The following is a 19,110-nucleotide window of genomic DNA, read 5'->3' as shown; positions in this document are numbered from 1 at the left end:
TTTTCTCGGAACCTGGTATTTCTGAGGTTCCTTGGCTGTAAAGTAAAAGACCTGCTTACACCCTTAGCCTGAGAATGAGCAACAGCACCCGTAGGGGTTGGCTGAACAAAACAAAAACATTAGACAGGCCACAGCTAAGTTTACCATAGCCTTTTTTTTCCATTTGCACAAGCATTAAAGTACAGGAATCTTTCCTAATGCCAAGACAGCCATGCCTGTGTTTTTTTCAGATCCCAGGTTCATTCTGTGCTTGTTTTTTTCATTATCCATATTCAAGCGTGGTCACCTCAAGGACACAAGAACGCTGGAACAGTTCCCTCACTGGCTCTTAATTATTTTTTAACGTCTGGGGAAGACGCTTTACCTTCACAAACTCCATTACGAAGGGCCTTGTCCTGGGGCTGACGAGTGAATCCATGTGAGCCGAAGCCGGAGCCAGCACCACATGGTGAGGCACCCCTGCCCATGGCGCCCGCCCCCCGCCATCCTCCTTCCTCTCTGGTAGGGAAGAGAACAATCCAACAAAACTTTGGGGGAAAGCGGGGATGCTGCAGGAGCACCCGGCCACAGGAGCCTGCTCTCCACGCTGCCCGGCCGCAGAGACGAGTTTCAGAGCGACGGGGAGAGACTGCCGGAGGTGAGGAAAGGAGGGCACGGGCGTCCTTCCCGGGGACTACACTTCCCATGAGGCGTTGCCCTGGGAGAGGAGGCTGCGCATGGGCAAACCCATGGTGGGAGCGGAGGTTTTGTTTCCGGGCCGAGGGGAACGCACCGTGTGTGTTGTGGGCAGCGCTGGGGGCTTCCGGGGTCCGACCCGGCGGGCATGGACGAGGACGGGCTGCCCATTGTGGGCTCCGGCATTGACCTCACCAAGGTACGGGCTGCGGTAGCCCGGGGCTGTCCCGCTTCCTCCCCGGCGGTTGCGCTGGGTGAGCCCCTGCGGCCCGGCTCGGCGGTGGGGCTCGCCCCTGAGTCCAATCGCGACCCGTCCGGCTGCCCCCCGGGTGCCCTGGGCCGGGTGGGCCCGGGGCGGGGAGCGCTGGCGGTGGGGCGGGAGTGCCCGGGTGGAGTGGGTCTGGGCCGGCAGCCCCCGCGGGCGAGCATCTCCGTGGGGCTGCAGCGGACAGGGCCATTGGTGTTGTCTCCGGCCGTGACCCCAGGAGCGCCGACTCGGTGTTTGCCAAAGGGGTTTCGCTGCGGGTCCCGCAGTGGCGTTCAAGGCGAAGTCGTTTCAGTCTTAGAACTGCGAGGCAAATCGCCTGCGGAGCCGCTTGTTCGTGTCGTGCGATGACCCAAAACCGTTTTGTTAAGCTTTATGTCTCAAATATAAAGCATAAAGATAAAGCCCCTTGCCCCAGTGGTCCTGTCCTCCGTGCTACCCTATGGGTTTCCAATAAGGTTGGATGCAGCGTTCCTGGACCCAGAGTGTAAGGTCAGCAAACCCTGCCCTACAGGTGCACAGGCTGAAAACTCGGGGTAGTAGCAAGCGAAGCCTGACAAAAAAATCAGGATGTCCTTAGGATGGCAAAGGGTAGCAAATGCCTCTGCTGGCAAAGAGACAACCAAAGAAGAGGTGAAGCCCAGAGTCACTGTATTCACAAACAGCTGGTCAGCACATCTGAAGTTTGGCTGCAAATATTTTCCCTTGAAAATCCTTCACTTTAACCAAATACGATTCTGTAATTTCCCGTATGAAGGCTTAAAATGGTTGCCCAAGGTAACTAATCCTAAGGCACTGCACTTTTATACATAAACGTTTGTTTGAATGGTCCCTATTCCAGTATTGTGTAACACTAAATAAAAATGCCAGCTGGTCTCTTCCATTATGAGTAGCAGGCTTCTTTTTGACAAATGTGACATTCTGCCTTTTAATCTGAAAAGGTTGTGTGCATTGAACTCGATTTGGAACAGTGACATGAAAGTGTAAATTGTATGTAGCTGGTGAAGACTGAGATAGAATTTCACTACTCTTTTATTTTATTCTGGTGTTGGTGGTAACTGCATATTTGTATGGATGAAGAAGTTTGCTTTTTTTTATTAAAATACTGAAGGAGGGCTTCCTGTCTGTTTTTGAAAAAATTTAACAGATTTTCATGAAAATTCACAATTTCTTATAAAAGTGGTTTTTTATGAGTAAGATAACAATCCTTCATTTATGTAGATCCTGCCTTCTCAGCGTGTCCTGAAACTTTCCAGCTGTGATGGTAGTAGATTTTTAGTGAAAAATTGTATATATCTATGCATATATATTTTTCTTTTTTATTTGTATATATATTCATTTATAGCAAGCAAATTTAGGGCAGATTTCTACACTAATTTCTTCTGAAACATTTCTATCTTTTTGTCATGTTTTGGAATCCAAATGTGAGAACTGACATCTACGTATAATCTGATTTCTTATATTATTTAATGCAGGTTCCTGCTATTCAACAGAAAAGAACTGTAGCGTTTCTAAACCAGTTTGTTGTTCACACAGTGCAATTCCTCAACCGCTTTTCTACTGTATGTGAAGAGGTATGTTTATTGTTTCCAATCTGTTGATTAATACAATTTAAAAAAATAACCCTAGAAATGAGATACAACAATACCGGTAGCTTACACAGACAAAAAAAAAAATTAGGCTGCTTTACATTCAGGGTTTTTCTTGAGTAAGTGCTTAAGACATATTTTTCCATGTGAACTGCTAATTATATACCAAGCTTAATCCTGTTTTCTTAAACTCTTACGTTCAGCACAGTCTTGGAACTTTTTTATATCCAGAATTTGTTTTGAGCAGCTCTATCTCTGGGTACTGTCTTGTTTTAGAAGAAAGGATTCGGTATTCCTATGGTGCAGAGTTCATTTTATGAATCAGTATCCCTCTCATCTGTGTCCTAGCATACTGTATCAAAACTTAGGTTCAGATTTTACCACCCATGATGAAGGTTGGGGCACTCACTACACAATAATTGTAGCTTTTAATGTTGCACCTTTGTGGGCTCATAAGGAATTCAAGCAATTGGGGTCTGTTTGCATGACAGTTTGGGGAGTAATCTGCAGAAACGAGCTGTGCTTGTGAGGACTCGGTTGTTCCAAGAAACAAAACCTTAATTCCAATTTGATTGACTTAATTTCTTTTCTTTTTTGATTTTTTTTTTTATTTGAAAGGATTTTAAAATCAAAATATTTAAAAGGATGGTACATTAAAATGTAAATAGTTTCGATGTGGGTAAAGCAAAGATGGATTTGGCAAGTGATTAGTGTGGAACATGAAGCAGTTAATTTTAGTGTCTTGTAAAAGAGAGAAAAATAAAAATATTTAGTGTTTTTTAGTATATCTAGGTTTTTGAGGTGACTTTAGTGTCTGTGGAAATATAACAACCTGACAGGACCAGAATTGTCCAGAGAAAAGTACAAGAGCGTTTTCTCCATTGTGTTTTCTTTGAGCTTAACCTTTTTGCCATTGGTAGGTTTTTTGTAACTCTTCTCTAGTTTATTCAACAAAGACTTCTATGCAGCTCTAGCCAGCAGGGTGAGGGCAAAACTTAAATCAATTAGACTAACCCATGTAGTCTGAAAAATTCCATTATTTGTTATTGAAGTTTAGAGCCAGACCAATGAAAAGTGCAAAATGTGGCTACCGCATCAACATATGGAGCTTCAGAGAAAAAAAGTTTTTTGGTTTTTTTGGTTTTTTTAAGGTTTTTAAGTCTGCTTTAGCTTGATATGTGGGACAGTGTAACTGCTTGTGATGGTGTTGTCAGTTTTCCAAAACTCAGTTTTCATATGAGCTCAGTATTTCCTCTGACACAGGCATGATGGAAATCAGAACACATCTTGTAAGCTATCTTGGGCATGCAGCAGTGATATGAAGTCTACTTAATAAAAGAGCTTTTAGTTCACCTGAATGTGTTGCTACCCAACAGACTAAATACTTGTTTTACAAACTCCTTGAAAAGATTTTTGTATTTATGAAGTACAGAAATGTTTTTAATGTGAAAGGTCCCAGTATAAATCAAAAGAAGCCGAGAAGTTCAAGATTAGGGCTGACACTATCCTTAACTCTTAAATTTCTTGGCTGTTGTCTAGTCACACTGACTGGTAATGCCATGTAACTGTCTTTTGTACATCTTTCATCCACTTTCCCCATCTACGTGTAGGGCACATGAGTCCTTTCAATAAGAGCTAACTTCTTCATGAACAGAGAACCATATGTAAACAAATCAGTGCACTATCCAAAAAGACTCACTCCTGTCAGTCTCTTTTTCCTTTTTTTAGCGTGTTGGCAGAACTTCCATTTTCTTCGAGTGCTGAAGTTCTACTCTAGAGCCAGGCAGAATCTTGCCAACATGCCAGAAAGCTGTCAGAGTGGTACATATCTGCCAGCCAGTGTGCTAGCCAACTTCACTTGGACAGTCTGGTGGAGTATGGTAGTGATTAGTTAAAAGAGTGGCAGTTTCTCTAAAGTAATTTAGAAAAACTTCACTTGTATTTTTTTTTTAAGTGTGAAAGTTTGATTGAGGTGCACTTGGAGCATATAAAGCTTCTGGTTAGTTCTGGTTCCTTGCATTTTGACTATAAAGGACTTTAAATCACCTGCTGTATCCTTTATCAGATTTTTCTATTGCTTTCTTAAATGCACACGTCACATCTTTTCAACTTCCTCATTTGGAATAAGCTTTTAAGAAAAGTGTTTTGGTAACTGCAAGAGTACAGTATGTCTAATATTATTCCTCAGTTGCCCAAAGAAATAACCCATTTACTTCAACTTTCTTTTATATATTGTCTTCATTTCTGTCAGTCATTATTTGGGAAAACTAACAGTGTAGTAAAAATATTTAAAATTTGAACCACTGTAGCCCGTGTTCTAAAAAGGGATGTCATATTTTCATTCATTTTATGTTACAATCTCATTTGTGCTCTGCTCCACCTTTAGCAGATAGAAGATTTTGTGTAGCTAGGTGTGAACTGTTCTATAGAGTGGCCTACAGGAATGTTTTTACATCCTGATTGTTTTCTGTTCTAGAAATTGTCAGCACTCTCACTCCGTATCCAGCAGATTGAAACAACGCTCAATATTTTGGATGCAAAGGTTTGTATGTATACAAGTTTTAACAGTGGTAGCCTCTTAGGTTGCATGAACTGAATTCCTTTTCATAGTCTGAATTGAGCCAGGCAAGTTTTCATGTCTTGAAGGAGCTCATACAAAATGCTCACATGGCAAAGGCTCTCTTTTCATGCCTTGTCACTTGTATTTTGTAACATTTAAACATGGGGTTGATTCAGAAGGAAGGAACCAACAGCACATAGTGGAGGTGTTGGTTTTGTCTCTTAGTCATGTTGAATGGGGAAGGAGCACTTGGAGCTTGAGAGGGCAATTGAGCTATGTGGCAGTTTGCTTGTAGTGATTTTATTGCAATATTTGATTTCACGAAATGAAGGGAAGTTTTCCAATATTAAAATGTGTGATGAGTCTTGCAGGGTTGCAGTTCAAAATTCCATTTGCCATGCAAACTTTCATAAGAAATTTTTGCCACCTTTGTGAAGCAAGAGGACCTTTGTATTCATTAGGAGACTGTAAGGATTTCAACTGGTATAAGTAACTAGGTAGATGCCTTGTAAACATTTTGATATTGAAAATTGACCTGAATTGGACCTAAGCTAACACAAATGTGTCTGATGGGTCTCCTTTAGAAGGGTATAGTTAGTCATGTGTTACCATTTAATTTACTGATAGAAAGAACAAACAAACAAACAAACTACCTCAAAACAACAAAACCCCCCCAACAAACCCAAAACAACAAATAAACACATCTACTATACAATCTTAACCAGTCTTTCTTTCAGCAATGATGTAGCAATACTGGTTGGCTTTTCTGGGAAAGGGTAGGACATTTTGAAAGCATTCATTAGGATCTTTGTGGAAAAAAAAAAAAGTACTGTAGCAGTACAAACTGTTCTTACTTACTATTGATAGTTTTTGCAGAATTCTTCATAATCATGTTAAATAGAATTTCCTTCAAATAAATACGTGGCATATTTAATATCCACTGTCAGAATTTATTTCAGAAAGAGTGAAGGATGTAGAAAATTGCAGATTCTGTAACCAGTTGCTCATCTGTTAGGTAATAGAACTGTTCTTGTCATGATTTCTTTCACTGTAGAGGAGGTCACAGAGAAGATGGCATAATTATTATGTAGCTGGTAAATGCAGTGGAAAAATGCTAGGAAGATGTTGAAGCCTTTCCTGCACTGCAACTCTGTGTTCATAATGAAAGCTCCAATGGCATGTTAGGGGGTTTTTGTTGTAGAAGCCACCTAATTAGAAGGTGATTTTTTTTTAACCTTTTGACAATCAAAATACCAAAACCAGCGATAAAAAGTTACAATTTTACTAAAAAGAAACCTGCCTGGGGAGTATATGGTAAGGAGCATGCTGCAGATTTTGTTGTACACATAGGATTATGATATACTCATTGCTTATTTGCTGATGTTTTGTACATTCAGTTATCCTCTATTCCTGGCCTAGAAGATGTCAAATTTCAAGCATCCAGTACAAATATGAACAGCGTTACAAATGGTCCTGTGGTACAAGCTACTACAGATCAACAGACAGCTGTATCACCACAGCCTGGAGTAAGTCATGAAACAGCTCATACTTGTGTCAGGTTTTTAGTCTCATTTGAAGTAGATGGAAGAAGTAAGTCTATTAGAAGAGAGCAGTTAACTATAAAGAGCTAAAATTGTGGCTCTTTGCTAATGCAATTGTTTTAATGAGTGCCTTAAAACAAGGGTATACCTTTTCTTGAATATATGGTTTAATGAGGGCTAAGTCACATTTAATGCCTCCTTCCTCTTCTTCAGTCACACTAAAATATGAACGTGAATTATATCAGGGGATTGTGAAGGTCATGAGGTAAAATAACACTTTATAACAGATAACAGTCTCCTTCCTCTGGAACGTGGCCTTTGAGTTCAAATTGGAATTTCTAGGATCATTTACTTTAAAAAGGTTATAGTGAATGCTTTCTGTGTATTATCATCTATATGATCAACATGAAGATTCTGTCCCTGGAATGAGGTTTTTTGTTGCATTGTTTGCTTTTTTCTCTCTGTGTTTGGTTTGTTTTCTTAACTCAGACTTAAATCACTAAGTGAGGCTTTCTGGTTAATTTCTGGATGGAGTTCTTTCTGCAGTTTCCTACTTTTTTTTCTTTCCTTGGAATCTCCAATTCCAGTCTCTGCTCATGGTTTTATTTGGTGGAAGCTGCTGTGGAGCAGCAAAAACTGCAGAACTCTGATCCTTTAAATGCTTGTTAAAGACTGTAACTGTAATTACAGCTAGCAACATGGGGGACAGAATAGATAATTATAATTGCATGTATCAGTCACGTTAGAGAGTTATTTTGTTTTCCTGAAAATGTTCCTCCTCTGATCTAACAATAGGGACAGATATTTTCTGAAAGGAAGTTTACAAAGCTTCTTTCATATTATTAGTTTAGTAGCAAATATGCAGTTTTCTGCTGTCCTTTAAACACAACTCTAGTTCACTGTAAGTTCTTAATTTTAGTTTAAATTACTATCAAGGATTTTTTAATTTCATTACGTTATCCTTTAAGTTAATGGCTTATACTAAAAAGTATAGTATTAAAACTGTATCATCTGTATGAAACATTTGTAAGGGAATAAAATAAATTTGAGGGGAAAAAAAGGTCTTGGGCAAACAGAGGATGTATATATTTATAATCCTTTTTTTTTTTTTATAAAGTGAGCATTTAAATTTAAGTTTTACTAATTGAATACAGCAAGCTTAACAGCACCATTAGAGATTTGGAGTTGGGTTTTTTTTTCATATTGTGCAACAACTTGTGACTGAAAGTAGAGCCACACTAGTAACAGTGAATAATGGAAAAGCTGGGTTTTGTATATTTTTACACCTTAGAAATCTCTAATACTATACATCTAGATGGGAAGAGCTGCATTTTAAGGTTAAATTACAAATTTTATGGGTTGAAGTCTGTCATTGCTTCAGGTCTGTCTACCTAATCATTAAAGTACAATCTTCTATCTGTACAGCAGAACAATACACATGAAGAAGGATTACAGAAAACTGAGGTAGTAACAGAAAATGTCACAACTGTGGCCAAAGATCCAAGATATGCCAGATATCTCAAAATGGTACAGGTGGTAAGTCAGTCCTCTTATAATTCTTTGACTGCTCCATTGTTTTTCAGTGGAACTTCACACACAGATGTAAGTGAACATTAAGTGTCTGAAGTCATATTTTGCATTATTAATCTGTAAGCTAGGATAAGATCACAACATTTCTACCTCTTCTTTAGGAAATGAGTTGATGTAATATATTCCCACAGCAAGCTTCAGGCAAGATCTTTCTACAAATTTCTGCCAATATACTTGTGAACTGACATATGAATATGTGTGAATGCAGAGTGGTATTAGTTGGAGTCACAGAAGATGCCACTGCAAGTTCAGTTATTCTGGCAGAATCGGCATCAGTTTGATTTTGCTGTAGGATATAAAATGCAGCTTTGCTTGCATAGTCCATAGGAGGAGTATTTGATATTTCTGTAGGGTTCAAAGTAGAGATATAAGAACTGGTTCACTACGTTGTTCCACTTGAGTTTCTTGCTATTCATGAGGCAGCTTTTCTGTACCTTTTTCTGTAGGCTATTCTGCAGCTAAATAGGACATAAATTAATGTAATCTCAATATTTACATGGGTGAAGACTAGCAAATGGTTGAAAGGTAAATTGGAGACTCTTAGTGATGTTTTTCTAAGACCTTTTTTCATATCCACAAAATTAAAAATGAGCTCAGAAACAAAAATCTATCACTATTTTCAAGCTGCCAGTGGAAATTTTGCTCTGAAATGTATGTTATAGGCCTGGAAAATGTGACTATGTCATTGCATTAGTAAAATGTTGCCTATGTTAATTTTAACTTCATGGTTTCACTCCGTCTTCAGAGCAATTACTACATTGTTGTGCTTGGTACTTTTGGATGGTGTTCCAGACCTTGTTTTTCGTTTGAATCAGAAACTGGCACTTCATGGGTAGCTTGTTACAAATCATTCGGAAAACCAAGCAGTGTGGTAGCAGCAGAGAGCAGAACACTATGTTAGTGTGTTGATTAAATGCCAGACTTCAAAGTGGATGTGAAAGTGCTGAATGGTCTAATTACTTTGACTTTTTTTTGGTGATTGCTAAAGGAGTGAGATCTCACTTTCCATATTTATCCTTTGTACTGGCAGTTCCTGGTTATGACTCTGCCAGTTGTAAACAGTGTGGTAGGAAAGTCAAACTAACATACTACAAATTATTGTGTGTTCTTGTATTTGCCAAACTTGTCTTCTTGTTCAGTCAACTGTTTCAGCTAGTGTCATTTATTTGCCTGAATTAAGTTTTTATCTGAAGATTTTTTTTAACTGATCATTTAGTTATTGCTTTATTTGTAGGATTTAAGAATTAGCACTGTGAAGAGAGAGTTATCTTTTCACTAAAGATAGCTGTCCTGTGAAATTGGAACAAACTCATTTTGATGGAGTATAGTTGGGTATACTAAACTGATATGCTTTAAAATACACAACAATAATAGTCAAGCAAACAAACCTGACAAAAGTGGTATCATATTTGCTACAATAAATGTTCAGAACACTTCAGCTGACAGTGTGAGAGGGAGCAGTCTACAATATCAGATAATCTTCATGTTTAAAGTACAAGAACTCTCACTTGAGCCTAAACACCAAACATGACTGCATATATGCCAAGATACTGAGTCACCTGTTGTAGATTGATCCTTGTTTTAAAGGATTGAAATAAAAAACAAACATGGAGAATGCACTGATTTTTCAAGAGCTGCCAGAACTGATGATGTGACCTTTTCCTGCACTGTGTTGAACCAAAACCTGTGTTACAACAAGATTGTTAGGTGCATTGTGGCTTCTCTGGGTTTCACACACTTCCTGAGCTGCAGAATGAGGCTGGGAGTAGAGCTGGGTACACTGAGTGTGCTGAATGTGCAGTGACTTGGATTATTTCAAATCAACTGGGCAGAGATAATTGCAGTGGAAATTAAGTATTGGCTTCTATGTTAGGAAAGTACACCTGTGCTGTTTTAGTGGACCTCTGTGCTCAGTGTACTTGCTGTTACATTTTAAATAACTGTCTGGGTTTTTTTAGTAAGATTAGAGTCATGGAAGTGTTAGGCTTTGATATTCCAGATTAAAAATGATGAAAGTATAAAAGATAAAGTAAATGTAGTGCCCTAATTGTATTATAAACAAATATAGGTGCAATCTTTTGGTTTTTTTCCCTTCAGGAAAAAAGTGCAGTATTGAAGGGTATTGGGGTTAAATTTAAGATCAATTTTGTACATCTATTATATACATAATGATTGTACCAAGAGGGTTTTTTGTTCTTATGTATTTTGACACATACAGTTTTGGAATAAAATGTTTGTCCAAGTGTGATCATAAAAATGTAACAGTTTCCAGTCCATTCTTAGAAGTTCATAAATCAGGCTTCCTTTCATTGATAGCAAACACAAACTCTGCTTTGCCTGATCTGACTCACGTGTGGTCTTCACATGGTTTCACTCATCGGTGTTTATGCAGACATCAGTCACTTCTACGTTAGGGAAAGGAACCCTAAGAGCAGTCAAATGAGGAGAAAAAACACTAGATAATACAAGGCAGTGTGTAGACACACAAACCCTGATGTCTAGATCTATACTAGAATAAGTGAATATTTTAACCTGCCATGAAATAGTCAAACGCTTTCCCCCTTTTAATGTACATTAGTTGCGTATTACTGAGAAAATCTTTATTATATGGTAATGCATCACAACTATTTGAATCACATTTTTGCCAAATATGCCTAGTAAATTGCCAGAAATATATACCTAGGTACTGTGTGTGCTATTCTGGAATAGCTCCTTCAAGCAAAAGTCTTAATTGTGATTTTTACAGTAGGAAAACACAGCAAGGCTTAGCTCTCACTTTGCCAGGTTAGCTACTGCAACTGTCACTAGTCCCACATGTTTCTCTGGAACATTAGCCATGGCTGCCTTTTATTTTATCATTATTTTACTTACTTTGGACAAAATGTACTTATCCTGTGCCAAAAGAATCTTACATTGCTTTTCATTTAGGTTGTGAGGCCTCTCCTTACTTTCCTAGACCACCAGTAGCTTTGTCCCTTGGAAACCAGAAATTATATCCTCTTTTTTTTTATTTTTTTCTTTCTCCTGTCTTGGTATGCAGTGGTCCAGGTGGTGTTTCTGATGGTTTGCAGCAGGAGATGGCAAAGCAACAAGTTGTCTTTGAGCAACTCTAGTAGAAACATAGAAGCAGTTTGTTGGAATGCATTTCCTAAGACTATGTGGGTCAAAGTGTTCTTGGATATGCGATCCAAGATGAGGGGATGTTTAGGTGTTGCTGAATAAAATAAAGTGCAGAAGCTATGGAAGGACTTGCAATGAAAGGAAGGAGGGGTTTTTAATACTTCAATAGTTGGCTAAAATCTGTCTGCAAGTCATAGGAGAGTCAAGCCTGACAGTACAAGCACTTCTATTCAGAGGAATCACTTTTAAGTTGTGCTTCTGTTCTCGTGTCTTATTTGCCTTCTTCTGCAAGACTTTTTCAAGTTTTAGCACTGCCTTAAGGTATCCTTCTGGAGCTCTAGCAGATATACTTTCCTGGGTTTTTTCCCTCTTTGGTTATACCTTCAGCATATTCAAGTCATCTTCATTTTTCTAGGAAAACTTTTCTCTGCTCTCATTGTGCTTTCTTCACATTCTCATCCATACACATAGCTTCAGCTTCTTGCTTTTCTCTGCATGAGTTGCAAAAATATCTGTCCATTCCTGATACTCTTCCTGCAACTTTCTCTAGATTTGCCATTAATATAAAAAGGATTTATGGGGCCTTTATCTTAATCTTTTTTCACGTGTAGGTTCATACTGCTGGCAACTGAGATTATCATTCCATGCTCTTGTTCAACAAGTAACATGCATAAATTTGTATAAAAGTGTAGCCTAAAAGAACCTGCAGAATTTAATTCACCTGATTGTGTCTAGTAGTTTCATATTATTCTTCCTTCTCCTACACAGGGTGTTCCTGTAATGGCAATAAGAAACAAAATGATTTCTGAAGGGCTAAATCCAGATCTTCTCGAGTAAGTAATTTGTAACTTCCAGTAAAGCTGGAATGCAACATGAGTTTAAAATACTTAGAAAAAACTATGCTTAGGAAAGCTTGTTTATGGTATTGTGAATCTGAATTATCAGTACTAAAACAGGTTTTGAAGTTTTCCAAATGAAAGGTATTTTTAGTATTCAATTGGTCTGAAGAGGGCCATCAGGACCAAAGGAAGAAGGGATGTGATCTTAAGTGTGAGCTGTCTTGGCAGTGTCTGGTGCAAGGAAAGGCCCAGGAAATACAGAGACTGGAACATTAACAGGTTGATAATGCCCCTTCCAAACAGAAAGTTAAAACACTTTACCATACAGGCTTGAGGGGAAATGAAGGGACTTCTTCCAAGCCAAGCAGAGGTGGTGCAGTTCAAGAAGGAAGGTAGGAATCATAAGGCAACATTAGACAATTTGCATTTGGTTTTGAAGAATCAAATAATAAGTCAGTAGCCGTTTTCACTGTACTTTTTAGAGTGTGAGGTTTTTTCAGATATATTATTTCAGCACTTCAGTATGAAAATGTCATCATGGTAGAATAATAAGAACTATTTTATTTTGCCAAATGCATGAGGGACAGCACAGTTCTTTTCAGATTCCCTCAGCAGATTTGACTTTAACATTGACAGTGGAAAGTGAAATTTTCAGTTTGAAATTGGCACTGTTGATTGAACTAACCTGCTGTGAAAACTGCTAGAGATACTCATTTTCAAAGCTATTTGGGCATAACCATTAATATTTCTCCTGTTTCACATTTGATATGTGATTTAGTTTTACTGTACTATTTCCCAGAATTTTTTGAACTGATGAAAATATTGACTTTAATTCATAGATTATAGCCACTAGACTGTATGAAAGACTTCTGCATCCTCTTCAGAAACTGTCAATATATTAGAAACTACACTTTTCCTTTCCAGTTAAGTATTTTTGCATTTTGGAAAAGCTTAATCTGAAACTAGCAACTTGTTTAATCCAGTACATAAAAACATACTGATGTATCATCATATGCTGAGTCATTTTATCCCCCCAGCTATTCCTGGTGTCTAAATAAGCCTTAAGTAGTTGTCATTTGATATTTGTACTGATCAAATGAGAAATAAGAAAAATAACACAAGAAAGAACCTTTGGAATTCTGAGACAGGGTTATCAAATGTGGTTTGTATGTGTGTTAAATGTGTTGTTATTTTTTGGTTTTTATTCTGCATACCTGGTCCATGCCTTTCAGTAAATGTTGCTATTTCTTCATATTTGGATGGTTTCTTTTCTAGTAGATAAAAATAAGATAATAGGTTAACATTTGAAAAGTTTTTTGCTTTTGGATTGACCAATTTATGTTAAAACAAAAACATTATTGCTGTGGAATCATGGAATATGTTTGTGGTTTTGTCTTAAAGTACATCTTCAAAGGTTCTGTGCAACATTTAACATTGTATAGCAAATCTATCTGGTTAAAGAGAATTATTAGGCAAGTTGTATAATGCATAGTATTTTAAGGAGTCAGAGGAGACCTTTCTTTTAATTTTCCTGCTTTCTTGTCTTGATATAGTACTTAATTCTTTTTATTGTGTATCTTGCCATTCACACCACATTTCATAGCTCTTCATGCTTCTTTAGGTCTTCTCAATCCCTGTGAAAATTAGGAAAATGTACATACTGCTGTATGCTCAGTTGCTCACTGCAAACTCTCACAGCTACTTGTCAGTGACTGTGGCTTTTTGTGACTGCACAGGAGTTGTTTATACTCTCTTCCTGTGGCTTTTTTGCTTCTGCTGCTGTTGTTGCTCCTTTCTCAACCTTTTACAGACTTTGAAAACTGCCTATTCTATCAAGCTCCCAATTTCTCTATCTTTACCTTTTGTTTCTTATCCTTCTGCTCTTGCCTGTCTACATTTCCAGGAGAGTTTGTCCTGCCCTCACTTACTAGAGGAATTCATTGCTGTCTTCCTCTCTGTACCAGAGGAGAGTCTTTGCACTGCTCTCTGCAGATCACATGTCTTTGCACAGCTTTTCTGTTTTGTCATTACCACAGCAACAGAAACAATATTGTGAAGTGGTATTTGCATGGGAAAGCAAACGTTTTCTTAATCTATTTTGGAGATGTACAGGAAGGGGGGAGAAGGCTCCGTTACAACTCTTCAATGCACTTCTCATTTTTGCACCTGAAAAGTTTAATAACCCTTTAAAGGTACCTGAGGGATTTCCATCAGAGAAATTGTGATAAGCAGAAGCTGGTCAAGAAATTCTGTGGCATAACACACAGGGGTAACCCAAAGATAAATAACAATGGGATGACTAATGCAATTGTCAGCTTGGTTTAAATTGTATTATTGTATTATCAAAGAGATTATCACACTACTGTATAGAAAGCTAGTTTCTGTGAAGATCATTCTTCTTCTGCAAGCCTAATTTTATGTTTTCTACCTCGGTTCTCAGAATTTATCAGAGTCAGTCTTGATTGTGCTGTCAAGCTCATTACCTACTTAGGAGGGGGACTGCTGGGAGAGCCAGCATCTTCAGTCAGTAGTGTTAGTCTTCAGATGACTTACTAAAGTCATTCCCCCTTCATTCCCAGTAGATTCCCTGGGCAAATATTTTGACACAATGTTAAGATCCATCTTAAATATCCTCTTCAAAACTAAATACAACAGATCTGATCATTTTTAGTCAATAAAAATCCCATGGCTGCTCTTGCATGTCAAAGTTAACCCAATGTTCTAGCCAAATTCCACTCTGAGTAATTCTTTTTTTGCTTCTCTAAATTATCCCTGCAGTTTTAGTTGGATACAATATTGTTCATTTCCTGTCTTATTTTTTTCATGTACTATTTACACTGCTTAATGGTGTACAGCATGTTCCTTTCAGCCCCAGAACCTCTGAAGTTTGAAAAAAATTGAATTAATCAGTATTGCCTGCCTTCAACTCTATCTCAAGTGTTTGTCACTTCTCACTGATTTGTCATTATTTACAATAACCTCAAGGGTGTGCATTCAAACTGGTGTCTGCTGAGTATTGATATCCAGTGAGTTACTTGTTTCTAGTGTTTATCTTTCAGGTGTAGGTGAAGCAATACCAACAAGGTGTGAGTTTGTAATGTGTTAAATGTTGTGGAAATAAAGTGCACAAAGTTGTAGTGAAAGGACATCAGAATTATGTGATGAGTTGCTTCTGTTCTCAGCCACCTTCTGGCATTTACAACACAGAACATTTTTGTTGCCTACAGGACCCCAGATGCCCCTGTGCCTGCCTGGGGAGATGATGGGAAAGCAGAAGACAGTTCTGATAGTGAATCTTCATTTAGTGACTAAAGAGACTTATTTCAGCCTGTGGAAACCTCTGCTAAGTGCTAATGTGTTTGGAGCTTTAGCAAACAATGGTTTTGCCTGTGTCACATAGGTGACATTTATCTGACAGCATTCTTAAGAACTAAGATCTGTTCTCTCCCAGAAAGCTTGAACAGGTGTGTTTCAGCCTGAACATATATGCCATGAAAATTAATTCTGAGATAATTGCAACCTTTATAAAACTCTAAAAATCCCATGCCTCTAAACCTCCAGGTCTCTAAGACTGTGTTCTGGTCATTCTAGGGTTTTCTATGTAACACATTTAACACACATTGCCTTCTTTTTGTCCCATAACTTGCAGGTAAAGTAACTACCAAAATGAAATAGTTTCATTGATGAGCTGTGTTTGGTTTTTTTCTAATGTACTATATTCTGAAGTAATACAAGAAAGTAAAAGTATATTCTGAAGTAAAACAAGAATTGCATAGAAGTCATCTATCTTGTGGTAATTGCAACTCAGTGAGAAACTAAAATACAAGTGAAAAATACATTAAAACCCAATTTGAATCTATTTTCAACGTATATATTGCTGTTTGATGTCATGTTAAGAGTCTGTACAAAATTATTAAAGAGCTTCCTCCTCTGTAGAAGAGCTGATTTACCAAATTCCAATTACAGTGGTGTAGAAAGCTGCAAACATTGCAAGATTGGTATTCCACCAATAATCTCCCAATCACTTTCTCTTTTCACAGTAACATTTTCAAGCCAGTCTCACTACTTATTCACCGTCACATGGCTCAGTAGAGACCACTTTCTGGCTGCTCTTGGGCTTACTTGAAAGGAGCTGTGGCTGAGCAGTTTGCCATAGGGTAAGAAATCACCTCCAAGTTGGTGCCTTTAATAATTTCAGCAAAGAAGCCAAAATTTAGCTTGTGTAATGATAAAACTAGCTTGCTACCTCTTGAGGTAAGCACTGAGGAGCAGTATAAAGAAATCCACTTGGAGCCTAGCTGGCCCTGAAGACTTCCCTCCAAATTCCTTAATCTATTCTATGAGTCAAAAATGACATTTCATTAAAGAATCCTCTTCAATATAATTTGTTCCACATGAAATTCTTCACAATTTATTTGTATTCCCCAGGTTATTGTGATTATACCAGAATGCTGTGGCTCAGGCAATCATTCACTTTCTGGTATTTCACATTCTTCCTGAGACCAAGAATAAAACTGAAGCTCTAAGTATATAAATTTTGTAGGTTTTATGACTGAGTCATTATCTTCTCTCTTAGTAATTTATGCCCTTCTATAGATGAGATGCTTTTTTTTCTTTAACTTAAGTGTGGCTCCCATTTGAGTCTAGCACACATATTTAAGCTTATCATAACCCGTAAATCAGACAAATGCCTGAACCCCTATGAAAGCATCTATGCACTAGAGAATGTCTAGAGGTGGCATTTCAGTGATGAATTAATTGTTACTGAGCACTTAAAAATATTCTGTAGTTAACACTTGGTAAAACCCAACAAATATTAACATGGTAGAACATAGTAGCAATAAATATTTAAGAATTAAATGTTACAATGCTATTTCAAATAGTATATATTAAAACACTGGTGACTTTTTAAAATCTTTGTTTGAAAACTCATTGGAGCAATCTCTATAATTAAAGCTATGCTTTTTAAACCAAAGTTGTGGTTCTGTTTTATTCACATATGTTCTTTTAAACAAGATAATGAAAATTCTTCTGAAGCCTCCGCTATTCCTGTTCCTCCAAAACTGGTTATGCTGAACCTACATCTGCTAGCTGAAGATTTACATAATTGACTTGAGAAATAGCAGTTAATTAATATCTTTTAAGAACTAAATCAGGTTACCAAATCCCATGAAAGGAGGTACGAATTCCATTGTTCATTGTTTGGTAGAAGTTTTTGTGCAAAGTAATTTTGAGTCTAAAATCAGTTGTCTCTTACACTACTGTAAATATGTTTTTGTGTGGAATGAAAAAGCCCCCAACCTACTGTGTGTTGAAATGAGGGGTAATTAATTGATGATTGCATGTGTTACAGAATAACAATTTCATTAGTAGGCATGGTGAAGCTAATTGCTAAGGACTTGTGGGGTTTTTTTGGAGTAGCTGTTTACTTTGGAAGAGTGCAATCTTAGTAGGCTTGCAGGAATGTTAGGAAAAATGTTGCTACTTTTTCTCCTTTCCCACTTAAGTAGTGGCACACTGCACAGTATAAACCCGGGTGTCTAAACTATGAGGAAACAAGGAAAAAGAGAGAAAAACTTCCCTTTTTGCCTTCAGTGTGTCAGCAGACATAGTGCTTCCACTGCCTTTAGAACCTCTGACCACATTAAGCTCCTCTCTTCCTGCCAGTCTCATCTGCTGAACGCATCCCTGGACTTTTAGGTTGTAGCCAAATTCCACCTGAGATGCTTCAGCTTAGGATACATCCTGGCACAGGAAGCACTAAGTATGGGAAGGTTGGTTTGAGACTGAATTGTCAGCTGTGTTAGTCCTCCATTATCTACAGCAGTTTTTTAGTGAGATGGTGCTAACCCAGAAAGCTGGAAAGTGCTTAACCACAAGCTAAATACTATAAGCAGAGAATATTCCAACTTGCTCGTTATTTGACATCTGTTTTGGAATAGAAGATGGAGGGAGTATTTCAACTTGGCTGCATAGTAAGCAGATATACGTAATGCTTTCAAGGGAAGAAGTCCATTTTTAAGTGACTTTTATAATAAAGCTGCTAACAGCAAAGAACTTTTAAAAGATGCAGTATACATTAAGAGGTGTGGGGTATGCACATCCAATATACACAAATTTTACGTGGATTTAAAATCATCACCTGAGGCAATATTGCAACTTGTAGGCATGGCAACTACTTCAGCTTGTTTCTGGAATAGCTGTTGAATTCATCTGTTAATACTAATTATGTACTTGGAGTAAATTATGTACTCAGTATTTAAACTTCTTTTTTTACCCCATCATCATCACCATTTTGCAGGTGAAGTGTAGTGTATAGAAAGGTCAGTTTCTTAAAGGTATTTGCAGTCTTTTTATATGCATGTAGGTGCCTTAAGGCTAGGTGCATGTCTGTATTTATATTAAGTGAAGCCTCAAACTGTCAAAGTCAAAAACAACATCTGGACATGGTAATAACTTCATACTGAAGCCCTAGTTTAGCACTCTTTAATCATTAATCTGTTCCCCCTTAACTCTTCTGTTCAGCTACATTTGAAAAGAAAATTGATGGTTCTTTTTCCAAGCTGGGTCTCTTCCTCTCTCTTGTTTTTCTTTCCAGTGTGTGTGTTATTTACACCAGTGAGTAAGGATATAGTTTGACATTCTGTGAATAGAAGTCATGACAAACTATAGCCTGTACTTGGAAAAAGAGAATATCACTAAGATCAGCACTTTTGACTTGTGTGTGATCAGGTCAGTTTTGCTTTCCATGATGTCCTGGTCTTAAGCTTTCTGGGAATCCAGTTTTGTCTCTAAAAAGCTGGTACAAAGTTACAGCATTAGAGTGGATTTGTCTGCAAAATGAAACATATTTTCTCTACTCCTCACTAAGTTTGCTGATCTCTTGTCAGAGAGGACTGCACCATGCCATGCAGAATATGAGTGACAGAAA

At 37.8% G+C, this 19,110-nt stretch overlaps 1 protein-coding gene across 2 annotated transcripts; it reads left to right on the top strand.

The window, feature by feature from the left end:
• The first annotated feature begins 718 nt into the window (after positions 1 to 718).
• Positions 719 to 17,154, top strand: WASHC3 (WASH complex subunit 3). 2 transcript variants are annotated; one of them, XM_071727938.1, is made up of 7 exons: positions 719 to 874; positions 2,416 to 2,514; positions 5,006 to 5,071; positions 6,487 to 6,615; positions 8,056 to 8,166; positions 12,109 to 12,173; positions 15,407 to 17,154. In XM_071727938.1, the coding sequence occupies exons 1-7, from the start codon at positions 824 to 826 to the stop codon at positions 15,489 to 15,491; spliced, it is 606 nt and encodes a 201-aa protein (XP_071584039.1). In that variant the 5' UTR covers positions 719 to 823; the 3' UTR covers positions 15,492 to 17,154. The 2 variants fall into 2 exon arrangements, with proteins under 2 accessions (XP_071584039.1, XP_071584030.1); XM_071727929.1 differs by having other exon boundaries at positions 732 to 874; positions 8,059 to 8,166.
• Positions 17,155 to 19,110: the final 1,956 nt, after the last annotated feature.

The sequence above is a fragment of the Heliangelus exortis genome, chromosome 1 (genome assembly GCF_036169615.1).
Source record: "Heliangelus exortis chromosome 1, bHelExo1.hap1, whole genome shotgun sequence".
NCBI classification, from domain to species: Eukaryota; Metazoa; Chordata; class Aves; order Apodiformes; family Trochilidae; genus Heliangelus; species Heliangelus exortis.
This window is presented reverse-complemented; position numbering and strand designations above follow the sequence as displayed.